Below are 16,044 nucleotides of genomic sequence, written 5' to 3'. Positions count from 1 at the left end.
AGATACCAGGCAGGAGCAGCTGGGACTGAGAGGAGACGGTTTGTTTTCAGGTCACCCACAGCCGGTAGCATCAGGGCAGCTTTCAGAGAGGGTAGCTGCATATTACAGCTGCCCTTTGCAGATACTTTTTTCTTAACGATAAGCTATGATATCACTACGAGTATCCACAGACGCAAGTTTCCGCTGCAGAGGGTGGCGACTGCAAATACTGCCAGCTTCTCTGGGGTTTTCTGGTTTATCATTACATTTCTCCTGGGAGGGCAGCACATTCCAATGCTCCATTACATTCCCATTTCAGCCGGTAATCCCGACAGCAATCCTCACCCCTGCTCCCCATCACCCTGGGCTGCAACACACCCAGGGCTCCAGCCTGCCAGCACAGCGAGACGCAGCTCGGCCTCGCAGGGACCGCGGGAGCAGGCTGTCTGCCGAGAACACCTCTCCCCTTGGACTGGGTCTGCCAAATTTTGGGACAGAGTCAGGGACCGGAGCTGGGACTCTTGGGACCCAAGCATTAATGTGGCGCTGAGCAGCACCGCACCTCGCTTTGTCCAGCACAGACAGAGAAGGGGGGGGGTGAAGGAACCTCCCCTGCCCTTTTAAATCTGGACAAAACAGGTTTCTAATTAAAGCAGCACTTAATCGTCATTGCTCCGTGAATGCAGGGCTGGTGGATATTTGACGCAAACAGTAAGTTGGTTGAAACTCTCTCATACTGGCTCCCTCTTTGTCCCTCCGTGAGCTTGGGAATGGGTGTGATCTCTGAGTAGGAGTGTCTCTGCGGTTAAGTAGAGGATTGAATTACCGAACACTGCTGTTCCCGAGCTGACAAGGTAGGAGAACAGCAAACAAAAGTGCCTTGAAACTAGCTCACCAAAGAGGAGAGAAGGCGCTGGGTTGGGCAGAGAAGGGAGACTGGCAAGGACACCGCACGCTTTCCAGCAAGGTAGGCAACTTCCCTGCACCCCTCTTAGTTTTATTTCTAAAGACCAGAACTGTTTAATGACTTTTGTTCTGTGGGATAGTAAGAAACGAACAAAAAAACCCCAATTTTTTAAAAAAATTTCTCACCTGCTGTAAGACAGGATGTCTTTACTGAAAACAATGAGCCCATCCTGATTTGCACTGTTTGGGGTTGGAGCAAGCAGCTATCTCAGCTCACCGAGAACCCGTCCAGGCTACATATCAGCTCCGAGGACACAGGCTTTTTGTTTAGCTTTCTGCACAGACTGGCTTTGATTTCATGCAACAAGCAATTAACAGCATTTTGTTTTGGCCTGGTTTGTTTTATGCTTTGCTGCCATGGGGATTTGCTTAAAGCTCACCTGCCTTTGCAGCGTGTTTATGGGTCCAGGCACTGACACAAAGTCATTGGAAGTTCTCATGGATAGGTCTTCTTGTCCTCCAGTCGATAGATCTGAATGGCTGAATTGCTGGGCTGTTTTCCTCTATAAGTACAGAGTGTTTTCTCATCCTGTTCATTTGAGATGCAAATTGCACTGAGATAAAATTGAGTTGTAATGGAGTTGAGCTGCAGGCTTACTTGCCAGTATTTTTCTTAGGCGTGCCTATTAAGAACATAAATATTTAACACAAAGGAGAACCGATATGAATTAGTGTCCGTGGGAGGTTCACACTTATTCAAGGCTACCCTAGCACAGACGTAAACAAATGTTAAAACAGCTGAAGCAAACTGGCCCCACCAGAGCAGCACTTAGATGGTGAATCATCCAGGTGCTCTTTACATGCTGCCGCTAAATGGGCAGATTAGAGCCTGCAAAACAGAGATTAGACGATCAAACACCATCAGCCTTCCTTTTCTACGGGGTTTTACCATTCCTTGCCTCCTGGGCCAAGATGCTGGGTGGAAGCAAATGCAAGGACAGACAGTAGCCAGCACGGTGCAGAGCAGGAAAGCCCTGACCATCTTTCCTTTCCTTCCTCCTGTCAGAGCCAGGTGAGCCTCCCCTCCTCCTCCTCCCTGCACGAAAATGCCGCCCTTTTCCTTCTCCAGCTCCCTCCCCATTGGGGGACACATGACCTTATTTCCTAGGCATGACTTTGTGGCAACAGCTGCCAAGGTCTCCCAGCTGGGAGCAAAGGTTTCATGCCATGGCCACAAACAGTGTCACCTGGTCTCCTGCCTTCCCGTGTTTCTTGGGACTCCCAGTTAGGTTGAGATGATAAATCCCTGCTCTTGCATAGCCAGGGATGCTAAGGATGCTCACAGTGTCTCCTGATCTTTTCCATGGAGCTGTGCAAGTTCTTCTGGACTTTAAACATGGAGGTGGTTACCTTTTCTGCTCTGGACCTCCCAGGGAGGTGTGGGACATGTGACATGGAGGAGGTGTACCATGGACTCTGTGACTTCAGACTGGATCTGTCCTGAAGCCTGGTCCTCCAGCACCACCCATGCTGTGGTCATTCGTCCCCAGACGAGGAGGAGACCAGCTCAGACACCTGCCCCATGCTTGGAAGATGCTGGGGCTCTGCTCTATGCCAGGCACGTCCTGCTGGACCAAAAGCCTTCCCTCGTTTTTAATAGAGCTAAATACATGGTAGCCCACTTGGAAGCAGAGCCCTGAAATGCCCAGTGCAGCGAAGGGGAGCTCAGGGCACAGTGAAAGCCTTTGTGCTACTTTTGTGCTACCCGGCCCAGCCACCCCTGGGGAATGCACGTGCCACCACCACCCCTCCTCAAGGTCCCTCCTTTGTCACAGGGAATGGGCTCTTTGGCAGCCTTCTGAAGTTCACTCTGGACTGACACAAATCCACAGGTTGGGCTTCCTGCGTATGAAATGTCCAGCTGCACAAGGAAGGAGTCCAATGTGGACACACCACCCCCCCCAAATACCTCTACGCTAGCTCTTTGTTTATTCACTTATATTCTTCAGCATCTGTTGGCCCTTCAGAGAAACAGATTGTATAGTCACAAGGGGATACACGCTCCTACGACTCATTAAAACCTCTCGTCTCATGCTCTCCCTTTCCACATAATAGAACCCTGAAAATGGGCCTAATGATGATTTATCCTGGATGATTATACATTCCCACTGTATTTCCACCCATTCTGGGTGTAAAAGGCATGCAGAAAGGGGTGAATATTATCACTAAGTCTTGGGTATCCCTCAGTCTGAAAAGTCCTCTGAGATGTAATATTAATTTCCAGTGTCGGATGATGTGCATTTGCTTCAGTTGCCTTGATTTCTAAGGACCTCTGCTTGAAAAGGAAATCCTACCATTTGTTATCTGTCTTTATCTGAGCCTATTCATGGTTATCTGAGGCAGAGCTGGGTAGAGTAACGGTGAAACTTGTTATTTCCTCATATCCATGTCAAAGACATGAGACATAGGGGATGCTAAATTGCATGGTTGAGCTCCATCCTGGGCAGTTCCTGTGCAATGAGCTATTCAGAGCAGCTGACCTTTTCTACCTAAAAATGTCCTGTTGCCATGTCTGAGATGAAAGAATAGGTTTCTGTCTGGCCCTTTATTTAAAACTGCTTTTAGAAAAAACGCTAAACAGGGTAAGAAGCATGCAGCGCTAGACATCATATTCCTTTTAGGGTGATAGAGACTATTGAGACACTCACCTTCCTTCTAGGAGGGTGCTGGAGCCTGAATTGCTGTACTGTGTTGCTGTCTATGAAATAGCTGCCTGGGTCTGAGCAAATCCCACCCATCCCAGTCTTTCAGATGCCTGGTTCCCTTCCCTGTGCTCAGACAAAACTCCCATTGGCAGCTCTGGGTGCAAAAGGCGGTCCAGACTGAATGACTCTTTCTAAAGCTGTTTGCAGTATTTGCAGGGATGTTTTATTCATTTGGCTTTTTGCAGTTGACGTGCTACTCTCTCAAAGCTGGCCTTCATTTCTGCCAAAAGGGGATTGCATGCTCTTCTTGCGTTTGCGTGCTGCGGTCCTGCATGGGCTGGGTTTCGCTTTTTATGCCAAGCGAGTGCCAGACGTATGGCCCTGTGGGTCCTTGCTGTGCTGTGTCAGTGACAGCTGTGCTCAGGTGGGCAGGAGCCCCAGAGCTGGGCAGCACGGGGTTTAGCTCACAAAATTGTGATGCACCAACGCCATCCATCATGCAGCACATAATATCACAGGGGCAAAGTTACGCCTCCTTATTGCCCCATGTCCTTCTGCCCCACATTCCCAGTAATCCACCCCATCTCCATTTTCCCCGTTGTCTCCCTGGACCCCTTTCCTACCACAACAGAGAATAGCCACCCAAAGCCATCTCAGGGAGGAGACACAACCACAGGTTCTCTTGAGGGTGGGATGGTGCTCTTCAAGGGGCAATCACTCAAGGAGGAGATGCAGGTGGAGACTGAGTGGCACCCATGAAGTCACAGGAGGACCCAGAGTGACCCCGCAGCCCACCCTGAGTTGCAAGAGCTGGATGAAACTGATAAACACACTCCGTATGTAGTGCTGAATGTCTCTCTGGTTTCAGGCAAGCTTAGAGAATAACGCTAGTATGGGTGACTGGTACCAAAAAGACAAGTGTTGCTGGTGTTCCCTTGGGAGAAGATCCTGTGGAGGTCTGACTGTGTTTCAAAGACCTTAAAGCTCATATAAGGTAACTCACACCTTGACTCAGCACTCCATCCTTAAATGTGGAAGCCTGGGTTGGGTTTGTTGGTACCTACTTGTTTTGACTCATTTAGGTGTCTTTCAGCAGATGTGTGTCATCCAACATACACAAGGGGCAAGCTTGCCCTTGCAGCATGAGACAAACCATCCCCTTGAATAAATGGGTTGCATCTCATCAGGCCAGTGATGGAAATGCAGTCACCTACAGAGCACCACGCTTAGGTCCAAGTCATTTCATTTGCAATCTGAAATGTAAACCTGTTTTTTTACCAGAAGTCCTGGATTTCTCTTCCCCAGTTTAATGTGACGCTTGCAGGTCCGAACTGGAGCAAAACTGGAATGGTCCCTTCCTTTTGATAGTTACTATTAACCTTGCTGCTTTCCACTGGGAAGCCAATGCTCTGTGAACCGGTTCTCCAGCTGGTCTGAGTGAGGCAGACCAGCACCCCTGCTCCATGACCATCAAACAAAGAGCCTGACAGCAAGGGCTTGTTCAACTGCACTAGTTAAACTGTGCACCAGGGAAAACCTGTTCTTTATCTTGTACACATACATGTGTGTACACAGATGCATACACATTCTTACAATAAATATAAACTTGTTATATGCGGTAGCAAAAATCATAATGCTTAGACTTGTTTTTTTGAGAAGGATTGGCCAGGTGGGCACAGGTGCTTGGGTTTAACTGTAGTTTTATTTACAGTATTTGGCTCGGTTCCCACTGACAGATCTGGCAGGGTCTCGGAGCACAGTGGGTGGGACTGAGCTCCCGTGCTCTGAGAGAGGTGACGTGCAGCGTGGCAAGCTGGGCTGTCCCCCCGGGGTTTTCTCCATGGGCCAAGGGGACAGTAGGACCCTCCTGACTGAGAGTCACCAGATCTGCCCTAGAGCCAATGTCAGGATGAGGTGAACCACCTGGCGAGAGGAGTCCTCAGATTTAAGCACCTAAAACTAAGGCATCCAAGTGAGGGTAGATGAATCCCAACCTCTAACCCCCTCTCCTAGCCTTCCTCCAGGCTCTTTTAACCCTGCATATGAAACAGTGGCCTTTCCTCAGTTTCAGCTGGGAAAATGCCTCCTTTTGAGGGTCTCTCCTCAATTTCCAGCTGTCACACCCTTCCCATAAGCTTTTGAAGTGCAGGTGTTCCCCAGGGCTCAGGAAGCTCTTGTAGCTGTGACCAAACACAGGTGCTCTCCTCCCTGTTGTCTCAGCTCTCATTTTACTTACCTGTACCATTAAAATGCGGATGTGAGGATTGTAACTTTTTTTCCTGGAGGTTCTGTGCAATTAGGAGATTCTATGAATGTTTCTAACCTCAACCACTTCTCTGGAAACCAGGAAGAGAAATTAAAATGGCTTCAGCTTTGTTTTCCTTCTGTGTGCGTCTCACTGTGGCACGAAGCCCTGCCTTCAGATGCAGTGCTGGTCCCGAGCCAGTGATCTCTCCCTTTCACCAGAGGAGAGAGCTGAAAGAAAGAAGAGATTTGTTCATAATGAATTGGCAAACTACCTGCTCGCCTTTCCCTTGGGATGGCTCTGTACCGTTACTGACTCAGTAATCTCACGATGAGGAGCCGGAGGTGGAATGGATACCTCTGAAGGAGGCATAAGCCAAGCTGCATTTTGTTATTTGAAAATAATGCCATACCAGGGGCAACGCTGCTGCAAGGCGCTTGCACAAGGAAGGCTTTTAACAGCTTCTTCTGCCACTGTTTTTTTTTCTCACGGATCTTCCGAGAGAGGTGGGTTTGCACCAAAAGAGTTCGTTATCAGGCAACTGGGACTGATCTCAGGGTGAAGTTACTGCAGCTCAGATTCTGCTGCTGCTTCTGAAATCTTTGAGTCTAACAGGGCTGCCCTCACCCTACAGAAACGCTACCTGCCTCGGAGAGCCTGGTGCTTTCAAAGACATCCTGGGGAAGAAGGACTTCCTGGGAAAACAGTCAGTGAAGAGCTGCGTGGGTGCTCTGACCTTCTCCCTAGGACGCCAAGGCAAGGACTGCCAGCCCCCATGTTCAGCCAACTTGTTCTCCCTTTCCCAGTGCCAGTCACTGCTGAGCACTGGGCTCTGCATCCAGCGTGATGAATGTGGAAACTCAGACTGCATGACTTGGGAGTTGTCCTGGTGTTAAGGCTTTCTGATTTAATTGTCCGTACATTGTTCTTACATTGTTGAGAAGTTTGCTGGGACAATACAGCTCTACTGTTCCCAGGAAAAATAGTCAGTTGTTAAAATTTTAGAGAGAGGATTCAGAAATAGCAGCAGTTTGGGAAAAATCTGCTCCTGCAAATCAGTTTCCCAAGACCATCTGCTTGAACATCAGACTGCTGGAATGCTACCAGCAGTGAGATAAATAGAGAGGACAAAGGAGGTCATAAAGAGAGGTGTGGAGAGATGAGCAAGATGATTTTCTGGATGGAGTGAGGTGTTGAGCTAGAATTTATGGCAGGTGGAAATGAGGCAGCTGCAGAGACTATTGAAAGGCAAAGGAGATATCGTGAGTTGCCTGCCCTTCTAAATCAGATGTCCTCTGAGGAATTTGAAGAGACAGATGAGATACAGATTGAGGGCTGTTGCAACTGGAAAGGTGATTATTTCCCAGTAACCTAGTATTTCCTTGTGGCCCTTCCTTTTAAGTAAGGAGCAATGGTAAGTTTGGAGAATTAATGCAAAGCCCAACTGTATGTGGCTTACGGGGGGCTGAAAGGTAAAGGCTCACAGCATCAGTGGGTTTCTCGGAAAGACTGTGTAAGCTACTAAGTAAGAGATGCCAGAAATGGACAGGGAGTGAAGACACAGGTTATAGGAAGGCACACTAAGATGAACATCTGCTGCTTGGTAATGCCTGGGACGGTGGTTGGAGATGGAGTAAATTTGCAGGGGTCAAGAGACAGCAACTAGGTCCTGGGGAGACTGGTCAGCTTTTGTCAGACAGGGCAAACTGCTTATCGCTCATGCAGAACCTTAGAAATTTCTTGGCAAGGTAGATCAAGGTTTGTGTGTCCTTTGAATTTACTGAACAGGGAATTCAAACCTCTCTTGGGGTATAGAGCACTTCCAGTTTGGAAGGCCATCAAGAACATAAAATCATCTCAGTAATTCTCCCCTTCATCCCAAGCCCTTAAATCTTCGCTCACATTAACACTGAACAGACTTCAGCATCTCAGTCCTCAGCATCGCAGCCCTTGCCCCATGAACAGAGCAGCTGCCTGTGATGGCAGGTAGCTGTTTGGATGAGACATGATCTGATGATCCCTGGCAGCTATTTGTGGAGAAAGGGAAAACCTGCCCATCTGAACCCAGTGAAGTCCCTTCTTAGCTCCAGAGCCAGGTACTGAGAAGGTGAGCAAGAAGCTTCTTCACAATCTTAGTTCATCCTGTTTGATGCCCCATCTCAAGTTTTGATCCATCTCTACTTAAGAGAAGACTAAAAAAGCCCTTCAACTCCTTTCATGATCCACCCAGATGATTTGGTAGCATGGATAGAGGATCTTTCCTGACCTATGGAGGTGTCTGGGTGAAGCCCTGAAGCGTGAGGATCAATCCATGTTATTGCCTTAATGCCAGACCAATGGGAAAGTGCAGCTTGCTGAAGGTGCAGCACCTGAACAGGGGCTCACGCTCACAGACCCCCGAGGAGCCAAGCCCATATAGCACACCCCGGCCATTTAGCCATCTCATTTCAAAGACATTAAGTAAAGGCGAGCCTGCCAGCTTCCCTAATAAGCTGTTCCAGTATTTAATTGCCCACCGTGATCAGAAATAGCATCTTATTTCAAGGCCTGTTGTATGTAATTTTAGCTGCCAGGCAACAGCTCTTTCCAGGAAGGCTGAAGTGCTCTCTGTGGTCAGCCGGGTGCGTCTGTGCAGAACCCTCTCCTTGGCACACTGGTCACACCGAGCTCCTGAACCTGGACCTCATGGGACCTGGAGGAGGAGGGTGAGCCAAGCTGTACTTTTCCCTCTTTTGTCTCACCCCAAAACACATATCCCATTCCCTGCTTCATCACCATGTCCCAGCACATCCAACACAGGGAATGCGATTCAGCTTCTTTGACTGCAACCCTTCCTGTTATTGTGCAAGAGGATAGGAGCTGTCACCAACACACGCATACACATCTGGATATGCATGTCGCCGGTGCTCTCACCTATGCAAACTTTGCCTTTCTGCCGAAAAAATTGGAGGAGGACATTATGTGACTGAGTGTGTGACAAGATGAGACAGAAGACAAGCCCCATTGCTGGACCTCCCAACCTATCATTTCCACATGAGATAAAAGCCACTTTTTTCTCCTCTTGCAACAGGAAAATAAGACAGCTTATATTGATTGAGTCCTTTACTTCTGCACAGTAACTGTTCAAAGCAAAGGTCCCAAGCAGTAACTGATGAGCCATGCAAGGTAACTCAGTGTTGAATTTCATTCCTCTGGACAAAACAAGAGTTAACTGCTGTCCTCTCTGCAGACAAAAATGGCACCTACTTGGGCCCAGATGCCCAACTATAATGGAGACAATGAAAGCAATTCAACAGCCCTGGTTTACCTCATCTAATGCCAGTCCAAGTATTCCCAATAATTAAGTCTTTCAGCCTGGAAAGGCTGGAGCCACAGCTGCTTCCTATTTTCCCGAAGCTGTACAGAGCATTAGTCATTTCACTGGGGTTTTTTTATTACCGTGAATACAGCCGAGTAAGTGTGTCGCCAAAACCCAGACAAGCCAAATCAGGCTTAATTCAGAACGTACTTTGGGAGTTTGAAATGATCTCCTATCCCCCTTCTGAGTCCTTATTTTCCCTCCCCACCCAAACAGCCTAAGTCTGCCTGAAGAAATGTCCTGCTAGGTCTGCTTTCTCAACACGTACCAGTTCGACCAAAATGAAGTAGTGATTGCTGGCACTTCCACCCCAACTGTTACTCATTAACCAATCTTGGGAGTGACCTTGACACTTAATTAGTCATCTAGTCCTTCCTGAAGGCAAAGCTTTTCCCCACACTGTGCTGTTTGGAGAGGGGATGGGGATCATATTTAGCAAGCAGGAGCATTGCTGTAATTTTGGCAGTGCGTGAAGGGGAGCAGGTGTAACAGAGATCCATCTGCCCTCACCTACCAGCCTCATTACTCAGATCATGTCAGGGAAGCCTTTGCTTTTAGCTCTGGAAGCTCCAGGTTGTCCTGATGGTGACATCTACCCCAGACACCAGCCACCAACATCTGGTTTCCAGGTCCTCTGCCCTCACATGCTCTTCGCAGTTTAATTTATGGCATCTTAACCAAGTGGTGATGAGCCAGTGGAGCAGCTCCGAGCCAGTGGAGCAGCTCCAAGCCAGAGGTTGCCTTTGCTATGCAGTGGCCACCTCTCAACCTGTGCTCGTGGTGTGAACTTGTCTCCTCTTTTCCTGCTTGTGAGAGTCCCTGGAAATGTCTGGCCCTGGAGGTGGAAATGGGGTAGTTGCATGTTACTAATGTGGAGGGAAAGGGGGGACCTACAGCTGCTTTAGTGACTCTCTTCCCCCTTTGAAGGTAAAGCTGTGTTTGTGTACAAGGCAGCAAATGTCCATCCTCATAACCGTTTGTTTTTTTTTCCGGTGAATTCCTGTCCCAGAGGTGGTCGACTCATGTTATTTTGCCAATTTGCATTTCACCTAGCACTGGGCAAAACTGGTTTGATTGAGATAACAACTGACCTGGACATCGTTGTTGAAACCCCACACTGAACCCAAACTTCTTAACATCCTTTTTTTTTTTTTTTTTTCTTTTTAAATTAGAAAAGTTTCTGCTCTTCCTGGTTTCAGCACAGATGGGAAGTTTTCACTCCATAAATATTGGATTTTGTGTCTGGACAGGAGTTGAATTATGGGCTCATCTGATTAAAAACCCACATTAAATCATTAATGAAATGTACTGTCTGATTATATAAGTCATATTCCTATTATTTCTAACTTGGCCACCAGCCGAAAGAAGCTGGAAAGGCCAAAGAAACAGCCAAACTTGTCTGTGCTTCACAATCCCCCCAGTTTAATGACTAAGGAGGAAGGGAGGGACAGTATTTCCCAGAAAAGTGAGGACCTGAGCTAATGGCCAGGTTTCAGATGGAGAAAGAAGCCCCAGGATCAGAGAAGATCCAAGATCCCTGTTTTGAGTCAAAAAGGTTTGGGAGAGAATTGGTAGAGCATTGCTGGCTTTGGGAGGATTTTGTCCAATACAGCTGTCTGTGCACAGAGGAATCTCAGCATCCTTTGGGTTAACTCCTCTGACATTAGAGATTGGGATGCTGGGAGAAGAAGGGGGCCAGCTGTGTCTCACAGCTGGCCAGCTGCCGGTTTCCTGCACTGTTAGCAGGCGAGCAAGACGCCTGCTGCCTTCCACAGGGAGCAGTGTCAGTTTTGCTAAAAAACTTCATCCCCCTGAATTCTCCCTCACATATAAACATCTTTACTGGCTTTGTTTTCAGCCTTTTCCTGTTTTGATGCTGGAAGGGAAAACCCTAAATAAATTACAAACATACCTGAGGGAAGGAGGCTTCACTTGGGTTTGTTTGGGACCTTTTGAATGCCACATTGAAAGAAAGGAAAGGTCTTTTGTTTAAAGATCAGAACCGGGATCATGTTTTTGGCATCAGTTCCTGATCACCCTGGACTTCACAGTAGGTGAGTCAGGACCCCATTCAGAAAAGTGTCTAGCTCCTCTGTAGACACTAAAATATCTTCCTGGATCTGGCTTTTAATCTGTGTGGGTCTCAATTACCTTTCAGGGAATTGAGATGAAAAATGTCTTTTTTTTTCTCTTTGCCTTTTGTCTTCTTTCCTGGAAGCTATCTGGAGGACCTGAGAGGGAGATGAAGGTTGCTGAATGAGCTCCTGGTAGGTACATGAGGCCACATGGACTCAGTCTTCCACAGTCCTTCAGATATATCTGTATTCAGAAAGGAATGATCATGTCTGACTCCTGCTACTGAGTGCTGCCCAACTGCTCAGTAAGCAGAGAGGTGTTGGGACTGTGCTCAAAACACCCCTGGAGTTACCTGCTTCTCTACTGCCTGTGCAAGGAGCCAGGGTCTGGCAGCTCTGGGCTCTGGGAGATCTGGATGGACCAGTGTTCCTGCTTAGAACAGCAATTTTTGTGCTTGCTCTTAGTGTGCAAACTCTTCAGGAGAAGGACCATTGCTTCTTATGACTTTATGGTGCCAAGTGCATGCAGCACGTCTCTCCATGCTCTCATAACACGAGCAACAAACACGCCTTCTGGCAGGGGATCATCTGTCTTTGTTCTTTTCCTCCTTCAGAAGAAGCTTTTTCCATGGCTTTGTGCAATAGCTTCTTTTATTTTTCATATTATCGTGGCTCAGCTGTTGTGCCGAGTTGAGGCAGCCATGGCACCGTTCCCTCTCGTAGGTGGTTTCCTACAGCTGAGCAGAGGAGAGGCCGTGGCCTACAATCAGTGCAGCCTTTTCATCCAGAGAAAAGAAAATGCAGTCAATCAAGTTGTTGTTGTTTTTAACATAGTACAATCGTTCAGTTTGTCGTGAGCAAATGCAAATCAGGGAGCGCACTGGCGAAGCAAATGAATGCAAAACACAGAAATCAGTGAGCCGTGTTTTCTCCTGAAGCTGGGCCTTGATTTGTGGGCAGGATTGATTCACACAGGAACAGCTGATACGGGTCTTGCCCCTACACAAACACAATCTGTCCCGTGGCCGCTGCAGGGGAGCCGAGTTGCTCAGGAGGCACCTTCTGTGCCCCACGGGCCAGCTAGCTCTGCTAGGATACAACCCAGTGTTTTCATATACATTGGGTTTGTGTTTGATTTGCTTCAGGAGGTTGCCCTGTAAACAAGGTGGGTTCAGAAGTTGCTACTTGAGCAAAACCTCAGCTATCCAAGCAGTAGGAACAGGGAGCAGAGCTAAGGGTAGTCCTTTTTTCTTTCCACAGCTGGCAGATATGATAGAGGATGGATGGGAGATCTTCACCCATCAGAGGGGCAGCTGGAGATACGAAAAACATCTCAAATGTCCCCAGATGCCTTTGTGTGGGTAACTGAAACCTACCTTTTCCACATACAGGCAGCAGAGCCTAGGGAGGTGCTCGACCATGATCGTTCCGTACGCTCTGCTGACTGTGCTGGTTATGTCTCCATTGACCTTTACGGAGCTGAAAGCTTGGTGCCTTGCCCTGAGGTACCTTGCAGGTGTATAAATTTAGACCTGAATCCCGTCCTGAAGTGGAAGGGCTTTATTCCTTAGGCTCCCAGTGCCCCAGAGTACCTGACCTGACCTCCAGCGGCTGCTCTAAGAGGGCATGGGTCTCCTGGAGGTCCACTGTTGTCTCTGCCACCCCTCGTGCCATGGTGGGAATAAAACAGTATTGATGTCACGTTCAACACACGGGCAAATCTTTTCCACCTACTCAAATAAAGGAAGAATAACCCCACACAAGAACAATGGTCTCCTATCCAGTCTTTGCTGGGCTGTGATCCTACACTTTTCTTGGCCCCCCATAATCATGGATAGCCTGGGAGTGCGGGTTCATCCCACCTAACTGTTGATAATTACAGCTGTTCTCTCTTCATAGTCAGCAGAGAGATAGAGACACTTCATGGTGTGGATTATCTGTATTAAACCTCCACTGACCTTAAGAGGAACACTTACTGTTGTATCCAATTATATAGTTATTTTGTTTTTTCTTCTTCCTTTCCCTTCTAGCACAGACTGCAGGATGACAGACGGTGACACAAATCTCCCAACTATCGAGAGAAAGCTGGGACTGCAGATATGGGGCATAGAGGTATGACAAGAGGCAATGATGGCATATGTCCTCTGCATGTGTATGTGTATATGTTTCAAGAAAGAGATATTCTTGAAGTAATCTGGGCAGGAAAAGAGGGTGTTACAGACAAGATACATTGGGAAACAGGAGACCCAAATTCTCCCTATGCAACTTTCAACATATTGTTGCTTTGGTTTCTTGCTCTGTAAAACAGGGATAATATTGACTAAGGAAATACAAATGTGGTGGGACTGAAGCTGTTCCTCCAGCACTGGAGGCTTTCTCACCCCCTTCAGGAACCTATGCAAGTCTGCATTAGCACACTGGGGATGGATTACCTGTTTCACCAAGAAGAGGGGTTATGCATAGGTAACCCCAGCCTATACCAGCAGCTGCCATGGGGAAGGCACCCATTTTTACAGCAAAGGCATCCCATGGAGTCTATTTGCACTTCATCTTTATCTTTCCCACTCTGATTGATGGGTCACTTCAGGGAGAGATATTGCAGCTTGCAAGGTCACCTTCTGCTTGATGTGGTGTTTGCTTTTGGTTTGAAGCCAGACTGTGCTCAATTCTGCCTTTTTCTGTCCCAATTCGCCAAGAACATTTCCCTGCAATGCAAGAGGGCTTAGAATGAGGTGCAGAGTCCACTCAGGGGAGCAGGGGGAAGGGGGTCCAACACGTGTCTCCAAGTAGTGATGGCCCTCTACAGATCCCAGCTATGTTTCAAGTATCACAGGGTCTTTGCCTTTCCATTTGTCTCCAAAGCACTGTACTAAGATTCTTTCCAGAGGATCTGTAATTAGAGATGTGTCGGTTCACAAGGGTCAGGTTGGTGTGCTGGGAAACAAGTTAGGCTACCAGAAGAATGTATGGCTCTGATTCCAGGGAACCACAAAGCCAGTTCAAGCCCAGGAACTGCTTGTGTACTGATGGGTGGCACATCAGGCACCTACGCTAGGCAGGCATGGCTGGTTAGTTGTGCATTTGTACCAGATGAAGCATGCAGTTAGGGTCTGGAGGGGTGAGGGACACATCAGTCTCCTCAAGTCTGTCTTTTCTCAGCACTGCTAGTTGCTATGTATCCCTGGCATAGTGGTTATCCTAACAAAGCTCTGAAAGTTAACCTTGAACTTAGGGATACCGAGTGAAAAACATGCCCCAAAACTAAACCTAGGAAGAGATGTGCTCACTCCCCTGGGAAAGTGAGGACATTCCTACAAACGCAAGCTCTGGAGCACTTTGGCCTGACCACTAAGTCGTCTTGCTCTAGACCTACAGGATTGCAGAGGGGCAAGGAGAGTTAAAAATACTTGTCAATCTGGCCAAGCAGCATTATCATTTGCTCCTTCTCATTCCTTAGTACTTTTGGGATTTCCCCCTGAAGTGACTTTTCCCAGCCTATAAGCACAGCCCTGGTTCTTCCTTCTCCAAACTCTGTCACCTGTATTTCGTGTGCCCCAGCTGTCCTGTTTCACACCCACCAACTTCGGCTCTGAAGTTCTAGCAATGACACTCATTTCTTACAGAATATGAAGATGGTTCCTGTACCTGAAAAGGCTTATGGGACTTTTTTTGAAGGGGACTGTTACATAATTCTGCACGTAAGTAAGGCTAACAAACGTTGGTCTCTTTGGTAGGCAACTGGTTCAACCCTTTTTGTTTAGTTCCGACTTGGATGCTGGGTATCCTCACTGGTGAGAGCAGCACTGTGGGTAAAAGTGGTTGTGCACGTGTGTTCACCATCTGATCATGCATCCGAATTTAACAGGGCTGTTGCAACAACACTGTACATTTAGTAAATCAGAAGTCCAGAGGAACCATTAACTTAGTAATTTATTAAAATTATTTATCTATTAATCAACTGAGTCATGTCCAGACATGGCAAAATGGCCTGTACATTCCTGGCAAGCTAAACCAAGGCCCACATTGGCATGACTTATGGGAGTCTTTTGGGGATGTGAGAGGTGGCCAACTGGAAGATCTCATTTTCAGCAGATGATGTGGGTTATGGAGGTGTGCCACTCTGCGTCACACAAGTGGCACAGAGGCTCTGCAGTCCTTCTCGTGTCCCCATTAGGACACTTCATCTGTCCCACCCAAATTTGGTCCAGACCTACTTGCAACCAGCTGAACCAAGGCTAACCAGAAACATGAGGATCTTCTGAGAACCAACTCTACTCTATGGGCTGTGCAAACTGCCTTGTGCTCCAAAGCTCTGTGGAAGGATGATGGGTTGCATTCAGCTCCTAGAGTTCCTTCCAAATCTCTTCATCTGCATTTAGCAATCCAGGCCCCATTGCATTAAAAAACACCCATGTGGTGGAAACCAGAAGCATTTCCCACTTCCTGGGTCTGAGTGTCCCTCCTGCAAACATCTCCGTCAGCCAAGAGACAGCAAAGCCTCAACTATCCCACAATAAACAAATGCACATTCACTATACGTCACGCTGGGAGAGCAGGCTGGGATAGCGATGCAGACTGAGTCTCCTGCTCTAATTCACCATGCACGTGCCTTTATGCCACCTTTCATGTGCTGAAAAATTTGGTAGCAGCCACCCAAAAACATGCTTAGAACAGAATATGAGTGTCCTTGCAAGGAGCTGACTATAGATATCAGTATAGATTTCGATGCTCACAGGCTCAGATTATGTTGCAATAGCTTCCCCGGGTAGAAAAGCC

At 47.7% G+C, this 16,044-nt stretch overlaps 1 protein-coding gene across 2 annotated transcripts in view; it reads left to right on the top strand.

Annotated features, from left to right (window-relative positions):
- Positions 1-729: 729 nt before the first annotated feature.
- Positions 730-16,044, top strand: part of VILL (villin like) — a 36,683-nt gene continuing 21,368 nt past the window's right edge. Inside the window, exons 1-4 of one of the 2 annotated variants that reach the window (XM_075746761.1) lie at positions 730-946; positions 11,412-11,460; positions 13,299-13,380; positions 14,892-14,966. In XM_075746761.1, coding sequence (XP_075602876.1) covers positions 11,450-11,460; positions 13,299-13,380; positions 14,892-14,966 — 168 coding nt within the window. In that variant the 5' untranslated portion in view covers positions 730-946; positions 11,412-11,449. The remainder of the gene's footprint in view (positions 947-11,411; positions 11,461-13,298; positions 13,381-14,891; positions 14,967-16,044) is intronic. The other variant, XM_075746762.1, reaches the window with a different exon arrangement.

Source organism: Balearica regulorum, chromosome 2, assembly GCF_011004875.1.
Source record: "Balearica regulorum gibbericeps isolate bBalReg1 chromosome 2, bBalReg1.pri, whole genome shotgun sequence".
NCBI classification, from domain to species: Eukaryota; Metazoa; Chordata; class Aves; order Gruiformes; family Gruidae; genus Balearica; species Balearica regulorum.
This window is presented reverse-complemented; position numbering and strand designations above follow the sequence as displayed.